The 25832-nt window shown below is 44.9% G+C and overlaps 1 protein-coding gene across 1 annotated transcript in view; it reads left to right on the top strand.

Annotated features, from left to right (window-relative positions):
* Positions 1-2091: 2091 nt before the first annotated feature.
* The window catches only part of RORA (RAR related orphan receptor A), a 725308-nt gene continuing 701567 nt past the window's right edge, over positions 2092-25832 (top strand). The window contains exon 1 of the mRNA XM_082446740.1: positions 2092-2611. Within this exon, the coding sequence (XP_082302866.1) occupies positions 2446-2611 (166 nt within the window). The 5' untranslated portion in view covers positions 2092-2445. The remainder of the gene's footprint in view (positions 2612-25832) is intronic.

Below are 25832 nucleotides of genomic sequence, written 5' to 3'. Positions count from 1 at the left end.
CCTAATCACTGTGCTTCTCAGGTTTCAAATGCTTCCCCAGTCGAGGTAATTTACACTTTAGTAACAATGATTGACAGTCAAGGAATGTATCTAACTCACTTTTATTTTTCCCTTAGGGAAAGCATGTGAGTTCCCAATTGTTTTAAATTGCAGAAGCAGTAATTGTTTTAGGAAGGCAAGAGAAATGGCTTTTTGGTATCCTCAGGGGAATATGGAGTTTCTCTTAACTAAGGTCACTGGGGCCATTTTCAGGATGGTCTTTCCTGGGTAAACAAATACCAGTTTAGTCAAAGGAAAACAGCAAAGGAACCCATAAAGGCCCAGGGGAATAGGTCTCACCCAAAATATTAATAAGTTGCTATTGGTACGTAAAATGAGCCAGAGATATTTTTTAAGCTGCTTGGATCCCAAATAGAATCACTGGTGAAATTTAATATGAAAAGTTTCTTTTCTCTCAAATATTCTAAAATAAATATGGAGCAGTGGATGTATTTTGACACACTTACTGTCCCAGAGGAACTTGTTTATTAAACCGTGCACTTTGATATATTTGTTTACTTAGAAAAGTCAAGTGTGACAAGCTAGGTCAATTGCATCAAGAACGTTATTAACAGACTGACCCATTGTAAATGGTGTGAAGGCTGCTCTGGAAATCTGTGCTTTGATGTATGGGGAAACCGACACATCTGATTTGGGAGGGAGGAGACAATCATGGCATTGTTTGTAGGCGCCAACAGACAGGCAAAAGCCAGGGATCCTTGCAGAGACTGGATTAAGGTATCAGAACTGTTCACATCTCATTTGCATCACTCCGAAGAGTGGACCACAGGTTTTGCTGATTAACACACAGACCATGGCAAATAGCATTGTGTATTTGAAATCAGACCAAGATCAGTAACAGTAACACAAACCATGTGTGAAGTTTGGCATATGGAGGTTCCTCTTAAGCTATTATCTAACTAGGTTTTTTTCCTCTTATTTTTAAAAAGCATTTTTCCAAACCAGGAAGTTAGCAAAAGCAAAATGTTCCCCAATTCCCTCCCCACCTCCTAAATACTCATATTTATGCCACCTTCTGGTATATAACAATATTTTTTGTTGTCAAAATTTGCAAGTCTTCTGAAAGGAAGGTGGGCGTGTGTGTTAAAAGTGTACTGATTTCATCAGTGTCTCGGCAGGCAAGAGGAAATGGTGGATTGAGTATTGAGGCAGGGAAATCAGGCTACTACCACCTGAATATTTTCCACTCATCCAATTTGTATTTTTCCTTCATAGTGGAGCTCGGGATCAAAGTAACACTGATGCAATTCTTCACTACCCTTGGGTTTCATTAAGCACCTACTATGTGATGGGCATGTTTCAGTGGAAGGGGGGAGAGCAGAATGATGCCTACAATGATGTGACTTATTAAAAGCTGTTAATTACCTGAATTTTATCATCCAGATGTTAACACCTCTCCAGTATATCTTTTATGGATGAGACTGTACATTTTATAGCAATAGTACCAGTGGGAATTGACAATTAGCAGCCATGCATTAACTAGATGCAGTGTGGCATATTTCATCCAGGTTAGATAGTCCTCGACCAAACAAGCCAAAGTTTTCTTTAGTAGAAATTGCCCTGCCAAGTGGTTTCTGGATCCTTCTCGGAGGAAACAGCAAAGGAGCTGAAAGCGACCTCTTTCAACCATACCAAAAATTGGCTATCCATGGCAATTCTAGACTCACAAATTGTGTTTTAGACACATCTATCAAACCAATACTGGAAACCCACTGGACGTCCCATCGCAAAGTAAGAAGTGCCACGTCCTCCGTCCTCCCATCCTCTGCCTTGCTTGGGGTGTCAGCCCAGGTCTAATTCCTTTTTAGTTTCTCCTCAGTCCTGGTCTGGGCTGGCAGGGAGCTACCTGCGATTCCCCAACGTGGATAACCGGATTTGTTTCTTTCCAGGCTGGCTGCGGATGGGGACAAGTTCTGCTCCCGGGAGTCTCAGAAGTAGGTACAGAATCATTGTCGCCAATCTTAATTTCCGTCCCTGGGCTAGGGGGGCACGTGAGGCTCTCCCCTCCTCCTCCACTCTTTTCCCCACCTCCCAAAATTGGCAGCCAGTCCGTGGCTCTCGGTCTGGGGTCTGGAGGGTGGGGAATGTGGGTGTGGGGACCGGCTGGAGAAGCTCTCGCTAGCGCTGCCTGTGGCCAGACCCGCCTCCCATCCCCTCTCCGGCGCACACACACGTCCACCCAGACACACTTCGCGCGCTCCCTTGCGCTCTCGCTCGCCCGCCCGCCCGCCCGCCGCCGCCTGCTCTCTCCTTCTTGCTCTCCCCGGTCTCCTTCTCCTTTTTTTTTTTTTTTTTTTTTTGGTACCATAGAGTTGCTCCGAAAACAGAAGATAGAGGGAGTCTCGGAGCTCGCCATCTCCAGCGATCTCTACATTGGGAAAAAACATGGAGTCAGCTCCGGCAGCCCCCGACCCCGCCGCCTGCGAGCCGGGCAGCAGCGGCGCGGACGCGGCCGCCGGCTCCAGGGAGACCCCGCTGAACCAGGAATCCGCCCGCAAGAGCGAGCCGCCCGCCCCGGTGCGCAGACAGAGCTATTCCAGCACCAGCAGAGGTAGGAGGCTGCGAGAGGGGCTGAGGAGGGGGCGGCGGGAGCCCCGGCGCGGAGCTGGGGGCGGCCGGGAGCGGGCGCCCGGGGCACGGGGTCGGGGGCCGCGCGCGAGCCTGCGCCGGCGCCCCGAGCTCGGAGCACCCCCTTCCCCTCCCCCCTCTGCCCCCCAGAAATGTTGCAAACTTTTGCAGCCCGTTCTCGGGTTGCGGGAGGAGAGGGGGGCGGGGGAGGCGGCAGGAGGCTTGACAGCCGGCGGGTTCACCCCCTGGCTTTGATTTTTCTGCAAAGAGAGGAGGAAAGCCGCGTTGCCGAAATTAAATACGCTCCCCAAAATACGGAGAACCGGAGAGTGGGGGCCCGGGAAAGAAACTTTTAAAGCGGCAGTGTCCTTTAAAAAGGAAAGGAAGGAAAAAAAAAAATTCTGTTTATGACCACCCTCTTCCCCCTTTACCTTTTCTCCTCTTGACAGTCTCGGCCCCGGCAGCCCGAGACGGGGTGGGTTTTCGGCCACCAGCAGAGCTGAGGGGGGCGTTAGGAGTGAGTGACCAGGGCAGCCCCGGGGGTGGAGAGGGGGCGCTCCTGGACTTGGGGGGCGACGTGGGCACCTTCTCTGGAGCACGGCGGTGGGTTTGGGATTTGGAGATTGGGCTGGAGGAAGCAGGGTGCGGGCGCGCGAGGTGCTCGCCAAGTTGTCTGGAGGGCGCGGCGAGGGGAGATGCGCAAGTTTGCAGACCCGGGGTTCGCAGCCGGACGCCCAGCCTGGCGGGGGGCGTGTGCGCGTCAACTCGCCCGGGGCGGCGGTCCTGTGGGGCGCTCCACGCGCATTCGGAGTGAGCGTCTGCAAAAGCAAACAAGCAGAAAAAGAAAGATTGCCAAGGCACCCAAACTTATTTCTGACCTGGGAAATCCTTCCCTCTCCAAGCGTTTCTGCAAGAACCTGGGAATGGTCAGTGCGAGTTGAATGCTGGTTGGATAGTGCGATCGATATTCCCCCCTCCTCGGGCGATATTTACACACTTCATTTTGTAGAATGTGTGTGCGTGTGTATGTATTTGTTTGGGGGGGCTCCATTGCCGCCTCCTTGCTTTTTTTCTAGCTAAAGTGGAGTGTTGGGGAAAGCTCACTCTCTTCCTTCTTTCTTAAAGGTATCGGCACCTGATGTGGGGTTTTTTCTTGGGGATGGGGGATTATTTATTTGAATGTGCCTGGAGTTTGCAAAGAACAGGAGGAAGCTACGGCTTTAATTACTGTTGTTAATAATGTATAAATCATCCCTGTCACTCTAGAGGAAGCAGGCTAGAGCGAGCCGCCCAGGGCTGGGGGGCAGAGAGGATCTCCAGCCCTGGCTTGGGCACTGGCCCAGCGGGCCCCCTCCTCTTGCCACTCGGCTTCTGGCGGCGATTGGGGAGGGCGGGAGAGGCGAGTGCGGGCCCCCGGGAGCCGCTCCCTTCTTCTCGATGTTAGAGTTGGAGGTAGGAATATGGCTGATCATGTGCTAGCTGTTTTACAGTATTCCCCCCCTACACACACACCTTAGCCACACCCCCTGTCCAGGCGCTTTCCCATTCACGGAATTCGAGTACAGTAAAAGCCATCAGGATGACACACGCGAAAAACATTTAATTAAAGGCGATTTCGAAAGAGTGAACACATTGAACTGCGGTTTGAGCGGGAGGGAGGGGGCAGCGAGGGTCGGGAGTACAGGGAGGGGGATCGGGGCTGGGGGCCGGGACCTGCAGCTAGCTCGGGGAGTTTGTGTGTGGCGAGCTTTTGGCTGCACAGAGTATATTTAGACCTGAGACGGTGGATTTGGAATGCGAGCGGGTTATGTAACAGGGTTAATCAGAAACACTGGAGAAAATCCCCTTCATGTGTTTCTGAGCCTTTTTTTTTTTTGGAAGGGTGGGGGACATAGTATGTAGGAAGCCACAGTAATTTCTGGTTTGTGCTGCCACCCCCCTCCGTCTTAGGCATCCCCCTCCCTTGTGTTATTAGCATCTTCAGGTGTCATTCTTGCCAGAAGGTGTTCTTGCAAGAGATCGGGATGGCAGGCTGCAGAACTGACTAGCAAATCCGTAACTTGCTGTTCTTGCAAATTATATAACGATGGGGCTTTCAGTAGCACCAGCCCCCTAGGCTCAGCAACAAGGGGAGAGGGACAGAGTAGGGGTAGGATGCATCTTGCACAGCTGACCTGCTGACCCACATCCCCTTGCCCCCTAGAGGGCCACCCCCCACTCTCTCTTCTTTGAACCAATCTGTTGTCCATCCTTCCAGAGATTTAATGGAGGGAGGGAGAGGAGGTAAGGCCCAAACACTCAACTCACATCCTGCACGCAGGCACTAGGTTATATAACAGTCTGAATGGAAAAAGGAAGGTCAGAGATGGAGGCATCCTTTAGCTAACACAGCAGTAGTAATAGCTTCCAGAAATTATGTGCATTTGCAGACTTTAACCTCAGATGTACTGTCTGCTCCTGAGGGGTACCAATCTTTGAACGTGAGAGCTAGGGAGAGAGAGAGAATGTGTAAGTATGCTTGGTAGATGAGAGTGATTTGAAAATGGGAAATGTTTGGGTTTTCAGATGATGTAATGGAGTTGGCAGAATATGCAAGTCGGCTCCCAGAGTGTAAGCAGCAAGAAAATTGGAGCTGGCATCCAGTATTAATGTTGCATAAATTACAATATCGGAAAGAAATTAACCTACACACTACGTGATTACGCCTTTTTAATACTTAAAACATAAAGGCACACAACTCAAAAGGAAAAGCAAACATCGTCACCTTAAAATTAGCATTTTCAGCCTCAAGGAGGGTTGAGTGGAGTCCTTGGCGTTGGGTGAAGTGGGATGCTTTCTGATTCGGAAGACGCTTTCCAGAGAGGTAGCTGGGTTAGCTTCCAGGCAGCCAGTGTTTGCAGTCCACAGAGATTGTGGTCAGGATTCTCATGACATTGAGGTGACCTCATGAGACATTACCTAGGTAGACTTGAAGCTGTTGCTGGATTCTGAACTCCTGGGAATCTACCGGTGAATGGGCCATGCACCGTGAGTGCCTGAGCTTCCAAAATCAGATGTGTGACTTTATAATCTGAAGGACGGCCTCCCCTTCTTCTGAAAACTGGGCAGGGAATGTTAGCAGTTTCAGTGGAACTGTTCCGTTTTCTGGGTGTTATTAATGATGGCTGGTGTCATTCAGTTCCATCTTTTCAGCCCAATGAAAGGGAAGAAAGAAAGGCAAGAGGCAACATGGGAAGTAAGAATGAAGCGGAAAAACTACAGCGAATCTTTAATTTAACAAGGCTTTCAGGGACTTCAGGGAGCCATGAGCATTGTAACATAACAGTTGTTAAAAACCCTCTTTCAAGTAAGTCAGAAAGAGAAAAACAAATATCGTATATTGATGCATATATGTGGAATCTAGAAAAATGATACAGATGAACCGGTTTACAAGGCGGAAATAGAGACACAGATGTAGAGAACAAACGTATGGACACCAAGGGGGGTAAGGGGGGGGGGTGGGAGGAACTGGGAGATTGGGATTGACATGTATACACTAATATGTATAAAATAGATAACTAATAAGAACCTGCTGTATAAAAAATAAATAAAATAAAATTTAAAAATTCAAAAAACACCCCCCAAAAAACCCTCTTTCAGAATCTCGTTATTCTACGCATGCCAGAGCTTACATATTCTACCTCCCTAAAGTTAACCTCACGGAGCTGTGTGCCACGCAGCTGGTCTGGAACACCAGTGCTGAAGGTGGAAGGCTTTAAGGCCAGGCTGACCTAAGGGAAAAATCGAAGCCAAAAGATGGGATTAACACTGAAAAGCTCGGTTGGGTTGAGATCGAACCCCCTGGAAGCTCAGCTTAGATTGACTTAAAATCAGTTAAGAAGGCCTGTAGTTTATATGGAGCCCTGAGGACTTCTAGACCCACAGACGTCTTTGCCTTTCAAAGTGCTTTGCCACCATTCCCCTCCTCCGTCTTGGCTGATTCACTTTCTGGTCTGCTTTCTTGCCTGGCAATTTCGAGCACTTTCTAGAGATTGATTCTTGCATCAGCTTTTCTTATGTGGACCTGGCTCTCCCCAGTGAACAAATGATGCCCCATAGTTTGAAGGAGCTACTGGCTGGGATAAAATTCTTTGCCAGAGGGATGGAATAATTATTTTCTAAACTAAGGGACTTTCATTTTCCAGTAAATTGCTCATAAAAACATTTATAATTATACCCTTTAAAAATGTAATAGAATAATTTTAGAAAATGCATTTGATGATGATTATGATAACCTTTTCTGTTGCTTCCTCCTTCTTTCTTAAAAAGAATTGAATTATATTAATCCAGAAGTCAAATCCTGAGTGGCTAAAAACATTTACAACAGACTCTATTTTTTATGTTAGTCACCTGCTGGAATTTTCCAAAACCTACCGGCGTTAAGAGGAGCCCTTGGCTTTAGAAAACGTCTCTGTTTCCAAAACTGAGCCTGCATGGACCAGACCCCTCACCAGGAGACCTTAAGCTTGTGTTTTCCAGGTAGCAGAGGTCCGGGGGGCACAAGCACGAACTGCTGGTTCCACATCAGACTCCTAAGTGGGATGTAGGGAGGTGTAGGAATGTTCATCACAATAGCTGTTGCCTCCGGATGCAAATGTTCTGGGGTCTTTGGTGACAGCTGAATCACTTTTGGAAGCAAACTGATCCCTGTCCAAAGCTAACCTTTGGAATGTGAGTGACACAAGCCCAGGGGTTCTTCTCCATGGGCCATACTCTTGTCAGTTCTGAGTTAAGATTCACGTTTTTCTCCCGATTCTCCCATTCTTGCCTTTAGGAAGTTGTGGTGTGATGTTGGAAGGACAGACTGAGTTGGGTGTCACTTCGAATTCCGTTGGTGTGGTGTGGTCCCTAACAGCACGTGCCACTTTTTCTGAGGGTGTCCCCCCCCCGCCCCCCGCATCTTCCTGGTCTCCTTGATGAATGGTGCTTCTAAGCTTATCTATGTATTTCTGTGTCTGTGGAAGCAAAATACTTAACCACATTTCAGGTGTCTGGGGAAAGAGTTTTAATGTGATTGCCCCACGCACAAAATTTTTTACAGAGAACGCCACTCTCCTCAAATGACGTATCCTGCTGCTTGCCCTCTTTGTCTTTCACGAGCTAGTGTGCTGGGACTCTGAGGTGGACATCATCCTTCCCCTCCTCAAGGAGATTCCTGACCCATTCATCCCAGACTAGTAATAGGTTCTTCCAGAGCAAGAAGAGTCTGCTTTGAAAGGCCTTGAGGTGCCAGAGTGAGCGCCAACCTAGAATGTGCAATACCTTTCTGAAAATGAAGACTGTCTTCCTCGCTGAGAATTTCAGAACAGCCTCCTATCTACTTCTTTCTCTGTCTCTCTGAGGTGTTCTCTCTTCCATCATTTAAAGAAAATGTTTTTTTACGAGGGTGTTTTTTTTTTTTGGTATCTCATTCAGAATGGAAAGTGTTGGTTTGAAATGAGCTGTTAAAATGTTCATCCATCTTATTAAGCTGTACATTAAGAAAAATACAGTTGAGTATTGTGAATTAACACCTCCCCAAAACTCTACAGGTAGACAGTGTTGGAGCATTGATTAATATACAATAAACCATGATTTTTCTGTAAGAGTACTACCAAGGTGTCACTGATGAATTAGTTTTTCTGGCTAACAGGAGATTGAGCAGAAATATTTTTTGTCTTTTCCTTACTGAATGTGTTTTTAAAGTGTGCTGGTCCCCTTTCCTGCCCTGGAAAGAACATTGAGGATGTAATTGAATCTTTCTTGGAGGTTCGAGGATCTTAGGGTACCACAGGGTCACTGTTCTGAGGATGAATTCTGATTGTACATTATACAACTGTAAATGGAGACAGTATCAGAAATTGGGCTAATCTGTCCTGATCCCTGCTTGGAAATTGTTTTCTGTTTTTGGTTAAATCTTCAATATCAGTATGTTTTGTTACTTGCCTCCTTTGTTCTCTGAGTTGCAAGTTGCGGAATAGAAATTCACATCAGTTAGTTGATTCTGATTAGTTGATATTTTTACTTTAGAGGAAAATTTCGACCTGAGTCTAGACCTTAATTCTTTCTCTAGTGGCGTAGAGGATGTAAAATCATCCTTAAGAATTTAGGAAGGCTATTGTATTTACAGATAAGTTACGTGCTGTATTACCGTAGCATTATGTAACTTCTCCCCTGTGTAGTGGTAGATAGAAATGTCAGCTATTTTTGCCTCTCCTTTAGATGAGTTGAAGGGGTTTCATCAATCCTGAAAGTTAGGAAATTCTAGGGTTAGAAGGAAGACTTACAAGGATGTCAATAAAGAACGGTTAGATTTCTCCAGAGGAGACTCTCTCTCCAAGCTTAGGCCCTTGTTCGCTGGACCAGTGTGGAAAGCATCCCAGGTACTACAATCAGAGGCTGACTTTCTCAAGACCATCCCACCTGATTTAATGGTAGTCTGTGGTTATCTTATGATATTTTTTTTTTTAACATCTTTATTGGAGTATAATTGCTTTACAATGGTGTGCTAGTTTCTGCTGTATAACAAAGTGAATCAGCTATACATATACATATATCCCCATATCTCCTCGCTCTTGCATCTCCCTCCCACCCTCCCTATCTCACCCCTCTAGGTGGTCACAAAGCAGGGAGCTGATCTCCCTGTGCTATGTGGCTGCTTCCCACTAGCTATCTGTTTTACATTTGGTAGTGTGTATATGTCCATGCCACTCTCTCCCTTCGTCCCAGCTTACCCTTCCCCCTCCCTGTGTCCTCAACTCTATTCTCTACGTCTGCGTCTTTATTCTTGTCCTGCCCCTAGGTTCTTCAGAACCATTTTTTTTTAGACTCCATATATGTGTGTTAGCATACGGTATGTGTTTTTCTCTTTCTGACTTACTTCACTCTGTATGACAGACTCTAGGTCCATCCACCTCACTACAAATAACTCAACTGAGTTATCTTATGATATCTTTGATATTCTAGTGTTGGAAATTCAGCTTGGGAGTCTTAGTGTTCTTTTGTGACAGCCTTATTATTATTATTATTATCATCATCATTATTTTACTTTTGGAGTATAGACATAAAGGAGATTGTCTAAAGAAATCCTTAGAAGAGTGGAGTAGGGCATGATGAAGAATAAACGTACCATAGCCCGTGGGTTAGGCAGGCTCCATTTCGGCTCTGGCTTTTACATGCTAATGTGAAAAGGAATTACAGGTAACAATTCCCTTGTGTTGGTGGAAGAACAATCTTTTTTTTCCTAACAGATGTTTATGGCCTCCACTGACACATCATTATTACAAACTGTCTTATCACATTACATGCTGTGGCACGTTGACAATGGCACGGCCCTGTGGTTTTCCAGTGATTGTCTTGTCCACAGAATGTGCCCTTCGTGGCCCTGTCTGTAGGACCCACCACAGTGGAGGGGACAGGTTTTCCCACACCCTGGAAGGTGCTGGAGGCCTCCAGGCTGTCCCAGGTAGTTTCTACACCCTTGCTGCTTTCCCTGGAGCTCAATCAGAGGCTGGAAACGGAGAGGAATAATCAAGGTGTAGAGGATTTACGGTCACCCAGCCTCCAATGATCTCTAACAGTGTGGTTGGGCATTTGAGTTTTGATCATGAACTATCGTAAAGTTTTTTTAAACAATTAGGAAGTTCCTACATCTGTGAACAGACCATAATAGATGAAACTCTTCCTGGGTACCAGGAAGGGTACCACTTGGTACAGGATTCTCACGCCTGTGAAGGAGACAGTGCACTGTTAAAAATACCTAGCTTACTTCGGGGGAGGATTTGGCTGAATACTGATGAAGTTTATGAAATATGAATGTTGTGAAGTTGCTGTACGTAAGTGGTAGGCGTGTGTGAAAGAAGTAAAAAGCAATAAAATGGTGTATAAATGACACTCTGAAACTTGATGGACTTGTATACGTGACAAGAATGGTGACGTTCGGGTCTGTGCCTAATGGGGGAGAGTCAACTGGCTTAAAATCTATATGTCAGACTCTCAATGTGGGACTAAAAATTACAGCGTATAGAGTCATTTGACTTATTTTATAAGCGAAGACTGCTACCAAGGATAAACAGGCAGGTTGCAAAGAGGAGAGGTGAAACGGAATGGGGGGAAAACAGGAGGGACCAACACTTGAATTTGTAATGAGGTATGGTAATCACTGTTTTAAATAATCCAGACTATTAACAGCTGTGCTGCTAGGTAGAGAATTCGTTATAGCCAAACAAAAGGCATCACTATGAATTTTAGGTTGTGTGGGAGAAATCCTCTTGATCCCCAAAGCATAAAGGCATGTGCTGAGAAGCAGAGCTGCACACGTAATTTTTTCTGTCTTATCCTGATTAATTGACAGCCGACTGTATGCCTCTTTCCTGAAGGTGACTTTACAATCTCCAGACACAGACATTTCTCTCAGAAGTGGAGTGAAGGAAGGAGAGCCACATGCTAAAGTGTGTTTCACTGAGTGAAGTATTTGGGGGGAAAGATAAGAGTGGTGAAATAGGGGAAGGGGGTCGTGCATACAGAGATTAAGGATGCTGCCTGTGGGGGGCTGGGGAGCGGGGGCTGTGAGTGAAGGAAGGGAATCTCTAGAGGGAAGGAGATTCCCATGCAAAAGAGGATGAAATTAGCATTGACTCTGAAATGGCTGGGACTGTGCCTTTCTAATTTTAAATTATCTTTAACAAGGACGATGAACAGAGGAAAAGTTGACACTTTGAGAAGTTATGACAAACTTGTTGAGAATGCCAATTGACAAAGGCAGGTAAGGGAATATTTGGAGAAACAGAACAAGAACAGGTCTGAAGGGCAGGCCGATCTGCTGCCTAGTGTGTTAAGGGAATTGGCGGGCGTGTTTATTGACTCTTCCAATTAGTTTTAAAGAAACCCGAAGAAATGGACAAAGACGGAGAAAAGACAACCCGATATGATTCTGCCCTTCCAGAAGCAAAGAGGCCTATATCATCCCATATGATCGACGCCAGTTATGGGGAAGAGTGATTGCTTAGAAGTTAATGGATTTTCAACAGACAAATCGCAGAAGAAACGGGTACATTTCGCAATTCTCTTCAATAAACTGCATTGCTTTTCATTTTCACTGTACACTTATAAAGCCGGTGGATGGTAAAAAAGGCCACGGTAACAATAGAGCATGTACTCCCAGGAACGTTTGTGTGATAGGGATATTATATCTGGAAGTACAGAGCACCTGCTAGGGTGAACTGCCCATAACTCTCAATTGTGCAGGTAATGAAGCAGGGGGAAAGCAAAGGCAAATGAAATACTTTGATAATCAAAGACGATGCTTCTTCTAGTGATTGTATTAGTTGACTGATGATGAGAAGGATGAAATTGCTGGAGTTGTATTTTACCGTTTCTGGCACTGTGACCCACTTTGGATGAGCACATTGCTACAGAAAGTGCATGAAGCATGGTGAGCTGCTAAACTTTCTCGAGGCCCCCCAGAAGAATCAGTAGGAGAACTGAATGTACCCCTGAAAGGGCTCTAGAAAATTCAGCAGCTCGCTTTCTCATCTTGAGCTTGGGGGTGTACATTAGATATGTAGGGCTCACTCATGAGGCTGCCATGGGTCATGTTTTATTAGACTAAAGCCTGTTAGAGCCAGAAGAGGCCTTAAGAACCATCTAGCCTACACCCCACCCCCCGTTTGGACTGGTACCCACAGAGATCAGAATGTGCCTGAGGTCCCATTCCTAGTAGGTAGCAAGGCTGTGACCAGAACACAGGTCTTCTCCCTCCCTAACAATGTTCCTTCCACTTGTGTGCTATGTCAGGATGCTCAGAAGTTCCAGCAAGTTCTTGTCCACCAGGAGACGCGCCCCCGCCCCGCCCCGAGGCTATTACGTTATGTATGCAGGTTAACCCAGCCTTAGGTGGTAGATATGTATGAAAGTAACTTTGTTTTGGTTGTGCATCAACAGTAGAACATTATCAGTATTATTATATTTTAATCCCACTGGGCATTTTTATTATTCATTAAAAATCAGCTGGTGAGCTTGTGGCTCTGCCAGTAAAGCCATTCGAAAGAATAGTGAAAATTGTGCCTGTGTCTCCCGCTCTGACTTGGTAGAAAGTAAAATACAGGACATAGGGTGGGGCATCCAGTACTTGGAGCCCTTAGGTTTGCTGGAGCTAGAGGCAGCCAGCTCTAGCTGTGCAGGGGGGGAGGGTTATCTCTCAGCAGCTGTCCTCCTTCATCAAGGCAGAGGGTTTAAGGCTATGTCTTTTCTAGGGATGCTCCTGAGCAAGTCAGTGAATGGAATAGTATGTAGCCAGTAAAAATCATGTTGTAGTGGAAGATGCTTGGGATCTACCACTTAGTGAAAAGTCATGGCTTTCATAGTAGTGTGCACGGAATGGGATCATTTTTATAAAAACTATAGTGTGTGTGTGCGTGTGTGTGTGTGTGTATGTATGTATATATTAACATGGGCCCACGTGTACCTAAATGATGAAATGATAAAGTGGTCAACTCTGGATGATGGAATTATCTATGAGTTTCTCTTTCTCTGTGCCCTTCTGTATTTTCTGAGTTTCCTGCATTATGCATGTATTATTTTTATAACTCAAAAAAATAAATCTTTTTTTTTTTTTCGAAAGAGATTGTTTGTGTGTTGTGAAACTGAGGCCACTTTGAAGGGACTGATCTGAACTTAGTATGTTACACAGAATTTCTTGATGTTTCAGGATGGGCCAAGTTTACTGGCCCAAAGAGCAGTACCTTTGACAGTGATATTTAGCCAGGAAAACAAGGGTCATTCAGCTTGGATATGAAAACAAGTGTTCTAATATTGGAATTTCTTTTCCCTCTAGTGCAGTGTCTTTCAAGGGTTTATTATGAGAAAAACATAATATATTGTAAGCCAGTGTACACACAACACAGTAAACTTTTCACATTAAGTATCCATTACCTGCAATGTACCGTTATTTTTGCTTTATTATTTAAAGACAAAATACAAGTCATGAGCCACCAAATTGGTTTCATGATCTATTTATGGGCTGCTCCTCAAAGTTGAAAACCACTGTCCTGGGCATGAGGTGTAGAAGCAGCCTTTCTGTGGGCTGTGGCCTGGAGGTGGGAGGAGAGGAGGGAGGGAGGGAAAGAGGGAGGGAGGGTTTCCACAGTAACTGATGTCGGACTCCAGGTGTTACTCATTATAGTTTCAAGGAAGAGTTGGGGGAGGGAGAATAAGGTAAATGCTTATTATTTGTAATCATTCGGTGTCTTTATGCCACTTATAGCACATGCTCATTAATATCCTGTTCTGTTTAGACATGCATCTGCCTAGTTTGGCTTAGCATGTAAATTCCGGGATCCCCTTTGCTTGGAGCTGTCATCACTGTGTACAGGCACGAGGGTGGCATTGTTTCAGTCAACAAATATTTACTGAGCACCTTCTCTGTGCTGGGCACTGTGCTAGGCTCTGGGGATAAAGCAGCAGACAAGAGAAGTCAGATCCCTGACTTCCTGCATCCTACATTCTCATGGTGGCATCTCAGTGTAGCCCGTTGTCTGGGTCGCCTTTGACCAGACACTCTTGAGGGTTCTTCTCCACATGTGTCTTGAACTTAGCCTCTTTTTACCTCTGTTCCTTGTATGGACCCTGCCCCTGGCCCTTCTCTTCTTCCCCATCCAATCTCCCATCTTATGTTCAGTCTCTTTGCTTCCTGAGATCCTACCATCGTTTTAACTTCAGATAAGACTCATCCCGGCCTTCCTGCAGTTCTCAAGCCCCGTGTCTTTTACAGTGGTCAGTCACATGGGCCTTACTCATTCAATCAGCATGTGGCCTCTTCCTTCGCCAGGTTCCCTTACACTATCTTCTAGTGTTATTTCCTGGGCAGGAGCCTAGTCCCTGCAAGAAGACGAGCTCCGTGGTTTATTCTTTCACCCCTGCACAGCGCCTTGCAAAAAGTTGGTGCTCCTTAACTGTGCAGATCGTCTCTCCCACGTTGCCCTGCAGAGCTGTTTGCTGTCTCAAAAGATTCAGCTCTGCACCTCCCAACTCTGCAAGTGCAGCTTCTAGTTGCTTCTACTTCCAACTGGGCCTTGGGTTTGGACCCAGCCACCCTTGTTTGTCCCACTTCTGTCTCTCTTGGATCCACCAATCCTCCCCTCCGTAGCAGGTTCAGGCCTGCTCCAGTCTTGAGCAACTCAGACCAAGGCTAGACGTGTTGGGAAACAGCATACGTGGCTGGTACAGGCCTGCTGGGAGTGAGGCCCAGGTGTGCCGTGTGCTAGCTGTGTGACCTTAGGTAAGTTCATTCACCACTCAGTCTGTTTCTTATGTCACCTGAAAACCAGGGATGTTTATGATGCCGGCTTCCCACGGTACTTGAGAAGCTCACCTGCGAGGATGCCTGTGCAGCAGCTGGCGGGATGCCCAGCACACATTCGGTGTCGCTCCAGTGTTGGTGGTGACGGCGGAGCACACCCAGGAGCAGGGGGCCCTCTGGCCACTTCTCCCCTGTGGCCTCTTCAGGTCTGCAGCTCCCTTTGCTTCCAGCATTCCTCCCTGGTTCTGATTGGTTGCTCTGTGAAATAAGCAAGAGTCCTAGGGCATCTGAGTCTTTCCGTTTAACCACCAGTTCTCTTTCCTGAACTGGATCCTATCCCAGTCCCTCAGCTCCGCTGCCACAGGCTAGATCCTGCCAAGTGCAGGCGAATCACTTAAGTTCAACCCCATCAGCCCCTTGTTGGGCTTCCCTGAGGTTACACCCCACACCTTCAACTGAACCAGAGGAGGGCCTCATGTGTGCCTGCTCCCTTCCCCCGCCCTCACTATTCCTGTAGTACCGCTGGCTGCCCCCTCCAGCCATCTAGGCTGGGGGAGTGCCCTCCTTCCCACTCTGCTGGGTGCTCTCTCATGCCTCATTTCTCAGCAACCCATCTTTGCTTGCCCTCCCTCCCCCCTTAGTCACTTTCTCCTCCCTGCCAAAAAAAAATCACAGTGGAGAAGCTTGTCTTCGAGGGTTCCATTCAACTTGCTCCACGTTAATGCTCCACTATGGTGACCCACCGCTGAGTCTTTCACTTGTAATGTAATCTAATAATTTACATGCACTTTGCAAGCAATACTCTCAGAGACTCACAACCTGCTTGAAATCACTCTGCTGTTACAGTATTTGAGCTGATGAGAGAGCAGCACGAGAAAGAGTAGTTATTGGTACTACAATGGTATTGGGTAAATCTGGGAAAATAATGTTAGCACAAGGTGAGGGTGTGCCGATGGATTATAATATCCTTCCTTAGAGAATCATTTAAGCTTGCCAAGGGTCTTTGATTGATTTTTGGCTTGTAATTGGACTAGGCTCGGTCAACGTATTGTAGGGATAGAAGCATAGGAAGCTAGAGGAAGTGAGCTAGGCGTGGAATCCCATCTTCCTGGGATGCTGTGAAAATGTTTTCGTTTTGATATACTGCATGACTTTTACAGAATTAATTGGCACTGTGATTAGGTTGTTTTATTTCTTCACTCAAACATGTTGGAAGCCGAGCCTAATATGCAGTAGTAATGAAAATAGAGTAATGCTGTAATAATAGTGCCATTGTAAAGTGAATTACACCATTAAACATCTATTATGTCTAACTTGTATTGTGATGGTGTGAGTGATACACACACACGCAGACTTAGAGTAGCTGGTCTTTAAGAAACAGACTCTAGCTGAGAAGCCCCAATCCTATAATATTGAACAGTCAGTGAATGAAAATAAACCGTTGTTCAGTGAAAAAGTGAATTTTTATGTATTTAAATATAAATGTATATATGTATACACACATATATACAAGTACAAACACATAAACACACACAGGCACACAAATATTGTACCAGTCAGGCAGATCAAGAAGAAGATATATGACTAGCATTAAAGTGCTTGCCTGTGTTGCCTTTTTAACAAATTGGCTGGCCCGCCTGGGGACAGGTATCAGTTACGGCAGGCCAAGTCAATAATAGTATCAAGGGTAGGGTTTGAAAACAAGGCTTCGTGTATTTGTTTCAACCTTTTCATCCTTATTATGTCTGGGCGCCTCTATTAATTGACATGTCTCAAGTTGGGAAAGAAGCATTAATGGCGCAGGAACTGTGGTCATTTTATTTTGTCATTTGTCTCCCAAGGAAGGACATTGGCCAAACAACTTCTACCACAGCAGAAAGAGAGAGGCATATTTTTACGCCTTAAGTCATAAGCTAACCCTAGAGCAGAAACAGGATCTGAGAAGGCGGCATCAGATGTGGCTGCTCCCAGTGGGGCATGTGAATTAAAAAGTCCCAGGATGAATTACACTTTGCTTTGGTTCCAGTGACTTTATCCCTGAACCTTCAGGAGAATTGGCATCAGTGGGATAGTTTGGCAGTAAATGTGCATGGATTTGCAGCCATTTCCGGGGAGGTCCTGAAGACTTACCTGGTTAATCTCCAGGCTCCATTGCCGCCTCCAAGACCTCCTCTCCATGTTTTCGTGCAGAGGCCATCTGGAAGGGATTTTGTTGGTCGTCTCCACCTCTCACCTGCCCTCACTCCAGGATCTTGCTTCTGCAGCATTGTCAGTCATTACCACCACCTGGTAATCTGAAACCCCAGAAAGACCTCGTCCAAAGAGTTGAGATTTTATGTACTTTAGAATATATCTAACTTTCATACATATACAATGCTGGCTCCGATGACCAGAATATCAAAAGCAAATGTTCTTCATAAACAACTGTGCTTTCTGTATCTCAGGTCAATAGTGTTGATTTTTTAAACTCCGTGAGCATTTGAGGAAAGAGTACACAGTATCCATGCCTGGCATCTGGATTAAGAATATATTTAGTGGAGAAATTTTATTGCAAACCTTGATGAAAAAATATCAATATCACATTGTGCCCAATAAAACATTATAATGAAAATTACCATGGTGTTTGACAATATCCTGGTATTAATTGGTCTTGTCCATTATTATTTCTTAGTAGCAAACACACTCTGGTTTTATCACTCATTAGTTATAGTCTTTATTGAAGTCACATTTTGCTGCTTCAGCTCTGTTTATCTTCTTATTGGTCTCAGTTCCTGGAGGGCAGCGTTGTAGATTGTCTTGAGTTTTCTGTCCCACATCTCTGCCTCTTACTTTGTCGTTCAGTGAATGCCCTCAGGATGCCAGTGACGGTACAGTTTAGAATCAATATGTGAAAGATGAGCCAGCTGAGGGAAAACTGGGATGAGGCAAGAAAATCTAATATTCTTCGAAAGCTTCAGATGTTTAAAGGTGATGCAATATATTGCCTCCTTTCATTGATACACTAGGTATTAATTGAGCACTTACTATGTGCCACATCCCCTGTTGGTCAGTGGAGGTACAGAGTTAAATTAAGGGAAGAATCGATAGGCAGGAAAGACACATTAACTAGTCAATTTCAAAAAAAAATATGGAGCGTGCTATAATAGAGATATTTACAAAATGTATAGTGCACAGAAGAGGGAGGAAACATTTCACGAGGAGTCAGGGAAAGCTCACTGAGTGGGTATCTCTGCCTAATTTTTGGAAAATTGGGGAGTGATTTGCTTAGAGGGCAAAAAGTGAGAGGGCATTCTGGGCCAGGGTTCATGAAGTGAAGTTCATGGCACATTCAGGTAGGGTGAACGAGGTGGAGCCTGGCCTAAGCATAGACTATGTGGGCAGGACTAGGAGATGAAGCTGGAGAAAGAAGACAGGGGCCAGGCTAAGCATTTTGGACCTTTTCCTAGGGCAAAATTTTGAGCAAGTGAAAACTATCTGATTTCTTTTTGGCGAAGTACTTAAGCCTAAGTATGTTGAGGTTGGGGTGGAGGATTGACGGTGATAAGGAGCCAAGTTAGGAGATCTCTGGGGTGCTTCTGGAGAGCCGTACTGTAGGCTGGGACTGGAATGCTGTGAGGAGGTGGGCTCTGAGGGAGCATTTCCCAGGGGGCGGAATTGGAGGTGCATGGTAGAAGTTCCGACAGGAGTCAGTCCCAGAGTTGGGTGGAATTATTGGCTGGGACGGTTTGGGGTGTGATGTGAAGAGGGGAGACGGCAGGGGTTCCATTTTGGATGGGCTGAGTTGGAGGTGCCGGGGAAGTATCTGGAAATGTAGGTCTGGCAGGGAGCGTGTGACAGTGTGGCACCTTTGGGATTAGGAAAACCAGTCTTTTAACCAGGGCCTGGAGCTCAGGAGGGACCGCCGGGCTGGAGATATTACAAAGCAGCATTTATGACAGGGGACTGGCAGGTGAAATTTTTACACAGGACATGTTCCTGGATTTTGAAGTGAAACCAGGAGAAAATAAGCCTAAGGTCCAGGTGGGTGTGGCTAAGAAAGTTAAGAGGATGGATTGGTGCAGCGACAGAGAAAAGTATCTCGGAAAACTGGCTTTGGACCTGGAAATCTTACATTTACTAGAGGCACACACACACACAGAACAAACCAAGAATGTCTTTAAATTCAGAGTGAGGTTTTAATGCACTTTACTGCTTCGGATTGCATTTGAGTTTTATCTGCTTGGATGGTGGTCTTGTTCCCAACATGTCTAATTGATGATTGTAGAGTTGTTGCCCTTTTTAAAAAAACTTTCTACACAGTCCAGCTTTGATTTATCCTGTCTATAAAGGGAATCTGCCTCACACTTGACAGAACCAGAACCTCAGGGTTGGGAGAAGTGGAATGCATAGTAACTGTGGAGAGCCACATTGCCCTGGGAGAAAGGCTTTGTGGGAGAGAAGGTTGAAAGAGGGTCTTGAGAAAGGGTGTGAGATCTTCAAAGGATGGGTCTAGCCGTGGGAAACTAAAGGGAAAAAACTTTTTTTTTAAGTCGACCAGGAAGAGACAAAGAAATGCACAAGTGTTTGTTGGTGAGCTGGTGGTGATAATGTTGATAATGATTCTAGTGGGATCGCTATTCTGCATGTTTGCAGCACTTACTGTTTGCAAGGAGCTCTCCAGTATTCAGTAGCCTCTGGAGGCCCTGGAAGGAAGTTGATAATGTCGGAGGCCACAGAGCGACTAAAGAATAAAGAAGTGTTGTGTAATTAGGGAGACCTGTTGACTTGAAACAACTCCAGTGAGTGTGACAGGAGGGGCTTAGCCTGTTGGAAGGGCCCTCTCTTTGCCTTCTGACGTGGTGGCTGAGCTCCTATTGTTTTCAGTGAACCCTGACTAAACACTTCCCCCGCAGGTACGCTGCTAATATGTCACATGAATTATTTGTGTTATCTCCGTGCTGTGAACTTAGAGGCCTCTCCCCACAGTGCGATACGCAGATTAACACGAAAGCCTGTTTTGTGTGGTATGGGGGAAACCAGGCACATATCAGGGAGCCGTTTTGTGTGTGTTTGATCTGACAGTGGGGAGGCCTTGGGACGCCAGTGTCTTCTAAGACGCGAAAGCTGAGCTCCGGCTGGAGTTTTCTTCAAAGAGGTTTAAATTTTATCCGTTGGCACTTCTGAGAAGGGGAAGGAAGGTTTGGAGTGGGTGATTCTGTGATGATTCTTTTCTTGCTGCTGTTTTCTTCTCGGTCTTTTTAACTTTGCAGAAAGCCCTTCCAGTTGTACGGTCAGACCCTGTTCAGGACGTTGGTGGCCAAACAGTCCCCTTTTGTTCAGTGAGCGTCCTATTTTTGTTGCTCTTGAAAGGTGCCCTTTAGGACAGCGGAGCCTTTCTTTGGGCTGTTTAGAATCAAGGCCTGAAGAAATCTAAACAGAAATCATTCTCAGCCCAGGCCAAATGTCTCCTTTGCTTAGCGAGGCTAAGCTAACCCACACAAGATGAAATCTAACCAGCTGGTTACCTGAGAACCACCTTGGGGAGTTCTCCAGCCTGACTTCTTGCTTTGGCCACCATCCCAAGAGCCAGGGAAAGCTGAGGGTCACGGCCTTTCTGTGCAGAGATGCAGGAAGAGAGTTCCGGCTCCTAGTGAAGAAGCATAGGTTGGGTTATGTTTTAAAGGGTCCAGTGTCGGCTTGCAGACGGTTGAGGCTCTATAAGGATCCTGAGAGGAAATAGCTCGGAGTAGATATTTATGATCATTAGCTTAGTTGTCTTAGAGTGGTGCAGTTTTTTCCCTTTATCGCTCAAGCTTTCAGTGAGTCCATTTTATTCCATTTACTTACTTTTTTTTTTTCAAAGAAAGAAGTATCCATAGCTTTAGCCCACCTCACATATTTCTGTTATTCCCAGTTCTGCCTTTTTCTTTCACAAATTAGGTAAACTAAGTCATTTGAGAAAATTAGGCCATATATAGGATTTGATAGTTTAGAGGTTGTGCAGTTTGAGGTTGTTTTATTTGCTTCTGTTATAACAGGTATGAGGTTAGGCTCTGTGATTTGTAACAGAATCTTTATTCCTGCCCCAAAGATCCTCTGGTTTAGGGCTCACAGACCTCATTGCACAAGTACTGCCTTCAGTTTTGGAATTTTTCTTTCCACTTTAGGTATCGCATGGGTCAATCAAGTGGAATAGGGGAAGAGTTTTGGGCTTTGTTAGAGAAAGACTGGCCAGACAAGTTTGATCCCTCGGGGCAGTTTGGAACCTTCTTGAGCATGAGGTCATTGGTATATTTAAATTCTGAGCTTCCACTCGTACTGGTCAGTGAAGCTCTGTCCCTCCTCATTAACTGTATATTTTCCTCTGTGTTTCCAGAGGAGGAGACACCTGCCTGTCTGGGGAACCCCAGCATCCTGGGAGTGTCCGTACAGCTGGCCCCTGTGTATACAGACAACTGAAAAGTGAAGCGGTTTGGAGATGGGCATTGTTTTAAAGCTCAAGTCATATATTTCAGAAAGTTAAGGACTGGTTCTGTGACAGGGAAGTTGAGCTAAATATGCAGTTCTATTTTAATTTTCACTTTATGCCAAGGCGAAAGCATTGGTAGATAGGCTATAAATGTATAAGTAAGTCACTGCAAGAATAGCCCCTTGCAAAATGCAGATTTAGGAAGGCTAAATATTTTCTCACATACTTTAATGCACATGTATAACTAACCTCTGATTGAGTTCCTGAGAAAGGGATGTTGTATAACCACTTAACCTTGTTCACTGTAATGAATTGTACAGCAGTCTGCACAACTGTAATGGAAGTATTTGGTTGTCTTAGCTTAGGCTGCAGTGACAAAATACCATAGACTGGGTGGCTTAAACCACGTTTATTTTCTCATGGTTCTGGAGCCTGGGAAGTTCAGACCCAGGTGCTGGCAGATTTGGTTCTTAACGAGGGCCCTCTTCCTGGCTTACGGATGGGCAGTCTTTTTACCGTATCCTCACATGATGGAGAGAAGTTCTGGTGTCTCTTCCTCTTCTTATAAGGGCACTATTCCCAATGGGGACCCCACCCTCATGACCTCATCTAAACCTGTTTACCTCCCAAAGATCTCACCTCCTAATATCATTACAGGGGGCAGCGGTTATGGCTTCAACATATGAATTTGGGAGGGGGCAGGGACACATACATATAGTCTATAATGTTGGTGGACACTTAACGCTTTCTAGTAATTTTCAGGGTGGTCGATTTGTCTCCAGAAAGTTGTTTAAAATTCTTAACTTGCTCATTTGTTTGTTTAAACAGAATCCGATTTTTCTGTGTATGTTTTATCGTAGGCATGGCTGTGTCTCATCATATTCCTGTACTGTTTGAAAGCTACAGTAGTAAAGCCCAAGGTAATTAAGGCTGTGGTATCATTGTTTTAAATTAGTGTGGGTGATATTTTTAATGTAATTCAACGACAAATTCCTTCCTATTCTGCATAATTGGATCACATGTTAATTTTGTGGCAAATAAAGATCTATTTTACATTTCTATTAGAAAGACAAGCCCCTGTGGCTAGGTCTGAATTTGGATGTTTGCTGTTGGTGGTACTGAAGCAGTGAGCCTTTTAGAGTCGATTCAGCTTCTAAAAAAAACGCATCTGTGACTCTTTTGAGTAAGGAAAGAGTTTTCAATCTAAAGGTCATAAACAGGCATAGGTTTCACATAAAAACAAATATTGAGAAGACAAGAAAATGAAATATACAAGCACTAATGCAAGCAGAGAATAACTAATTCATAGGTTATCCAGTATGTTCTATATTCCCCAAAACGTTGACCTTTGCCTCAAGCACATCTGTTTGTGAATGGTTATCTGTATGGTTAATGCCTTGGGAGTTTGCATGAAGCAAAATAATAAAGATAAGTTGTGAGTAGTGCACTAAACCAGTAATCAAGAGACCTGGGTTCTCATCCCAGCTTGACCATTGATCATGGAAGTGGCTTTGAGCAACTGGCTTTCACCACCACCACCTCCTCCCACCCTCCCCCAGCCCCCCAGCCCCACCTTCTTCAGGTGAGTCCCAGGTGTAGCTTATGGAGGCACTGAACTACAAGTTCCGCCAGCTCTAATGTTCTGTGACCTCGTGACTAAGACCCAAGTTTTAAATGCAACAATGAATATACATTCCTTATTTTTTTCTCCCTTTTTTAAAAAAAAGAGGCATAATTTACATATCATAAAATTCACCCTTCTGAATATACAAGTTAATGATTTTTAGTAAATTTATACAGTTGTATAACCACCACCACGATCCAGTTGTGGAACACCTTCTGTCACCCCCAAAAGATCCCTCATGCCCATTTGTTGTCACTACACCCTCCTCTGGCCCAGTCTAAGAGTCATTCATCTACTTTCTGTCCCTGGAGATTTGCCTTTTCTGGATGTTTATTTAAATGTAATCATATAATATGTGGTCTTTTGTGTGTCACCTATTTTACTTAGTATCATGGTTTTGGAGTTCATCTATGTTGTAGCAGGTATTGGTATCTGGGTCCTTTTTATTGCTGAATCCTATTCCATTGTATGGACATACCGCATTTGCTTTATCCATTCATTAGTTGACAGTTTCCTTTTTCTTCCTTTTTTGTCCTGTGGGGCACTTATTCTCACTGTAGCCTACTCCATATGGGGAAAGAACAGATCTCTCTTAGAGAAATGCTAATTCTTTATCTCATATCTTCTTTAGTAGAAGAGGCCAGAATTTTGTGTTTTAAACCACTTAAAATCTTCCAAGTTAGTGGACTGAGCTGTCTGGGTCATTGAAAATGTGATCAAACAACCATGTAGTAACTATCAGTAAATGGGAAAACACTAGCTGTGGACCCTTCTCCATGATATACAATTAAAGTAAATGTGAGGTTTCCCCATAAATGAACTTGACTCAAAAGCTTTCCCAATGACAGCCTGCTTGTTGTTTTACACATTGGGTGATGAAATACTTGGGAGCAAGTGTTAAGGATACTGGCCATTACTCTGACGTAATAATGTTACTTTTCAGCATTTTCCTCTGAGAGTCATCAGAATTATTATGAGCAACAACAAATCCAGAGAGGGAAATACTTGCAGAGAAATTCATGCTTCATTTTTCAGCTATGAATCACAAAGACCACTGAATATAATTGTGAAGAAAAGGTGGATAGAATGAGAGAAGCTTGAGTTAAGTATTCGGGCCGTTGATTTCTTGAAAGAGATGCCATAGGCTAGACTCTAGGGATTTCGATATTTGGTGTTCTTTTTGTGTTGTGAGTGAAAATGAGATGTGTAGGCCCATTTGGTAGGCTCTTAGCTAATGGAGGGTAGCAATTCAGTACTCTTGATGCTTCTCAAATGGTTCTCCAGTTTGAAGTTTACCTTTTGAAATGTGGCTAATCTGCAATATGTTTCTATCTTCATCTATTCCCAGGTCCATTCAATTTTCTTGGCTAGTGTGTCATGGAGGATGAAGGAGAAAGACTACTCCCTTTGCCTTTCTCACCTCCATGGGGTCAATATGTTTTGTAGCCATGCTCTAGTCTAAATCTCAGAAACTGGACCCACAAGTAGTGTGTGTGTATGTGTGTGCGTGCACGTGCATGTGTGTATGTGTGTGTATGTACATACATATATATACACACATAGATTCACACACATGTATATTCTTCCAACTGCGTAATACGGCTAGGCCTCTGAAAGCCAGCAGCTTGACTCTGTTTTATTTAGCATGCTAATTATAAACAGCATCAGTAATATCTTTTGGAATTTAGATGTTAGACTGTTTACTATTCCCAGTGGTGGAAGTGATGTTTAGAGCATCACACCCTGCCTCTTGGATCCTGGGAAAGCTTTGCCTTGGTTGAATCCATATGGTCGGTTACTGTAGAGAAAGATAAACCAGGACATTCTTTAGTAAACCTCAGACCCTCCTTTGTGCCGAGCCTGAGCTATGGTAGCTGTGGGCAGAGAAGCCTGCCCAGGGCTGGGTGCTTCCAGGCCTTCCTAAGGATGATCACATTCTTACCCTTCTCTCCCACGGCTTTAAAGAGGGAAAAAATTTCCTCCTCTCACGCAGGAAGGAACCAGTTAGGAGAAAAGTGTCATGTCACTTTGTGGGTGGGGCGAGGGAGGGAAGGCCGGTGGCCTGTCTTATTTGGACCCATGTTACAGTATTATCACAGTTGATCATTACTAGAAGTATTTATGTATGAGTCTCTGCCTATATCATGAGATCCTTGAGGATAGGGATGCAGTAGAGTTACCTCTGTGTTTTCCAGTGATCCCAACACAGGGCTTTGCATACAGCAGGCACTCAACTATCGTTTTGTGAATAAGTAGATGATGAGTAGATACTTTCCATACAACAAACGATATCTGTGACAATGTTAGCATTCACTGTAGGGCCTGCTACTGTTGCTGGGAGCCAAAGATAGAGAAATAAAGGACCCAGTCCCCGGCTCTCTCCCTCTCCACCTCCCTGCCTCCTCCTCTCTCCTTCCTTCCACAACCATGTATTCAGTTCCTATGCTTACCAGGCCCTGTACTAGGCATTTAGGTTATAGATATGAAATAAAATATTACCCTGTACTAGGCATTTAGGTTACAGATATGAAATAAAATATTATCTGTATCTTTAGTGAGTTTGCAAGAACAGTTACCTTGATATGTGATTTGATAAGAGTTCCTAATAGTTACGAGCTCCTACTTATTGGTCACTTACTCTGCTCCAGGCCCTGGGCACACTGAGCTCAGCTCTTAAAATTCTCTCTACCTCCCTATGAGGCAAGTATTATGATCCCCATCTTGCAGATGAGAAGACTGAGGCCTCTCGCGAGTGGCTTAGTCAGAGCCCAGGACATGGACCTCCCCTACCACAGCTCACGTCCCCTTCCCCTGAC

Source organism: Balaenoptera physalus (genome assembly GCF_965194825.1).
Source record: "Balaenoptera physalus genome assembly, chromosome: 2".
Taxonomy (NCBI): domain Eukaryota; kingdom Metazoa; phylum Chordata; class Mammalia; order Artiodactyla; family Balaenopteridae; genus Balaenoptera; species Balaenoptera physalus.
Note: the sequence above shows the minus strand (reverse complement) of the source record. Positions and strands in the feature narration are given on the sequence as shown.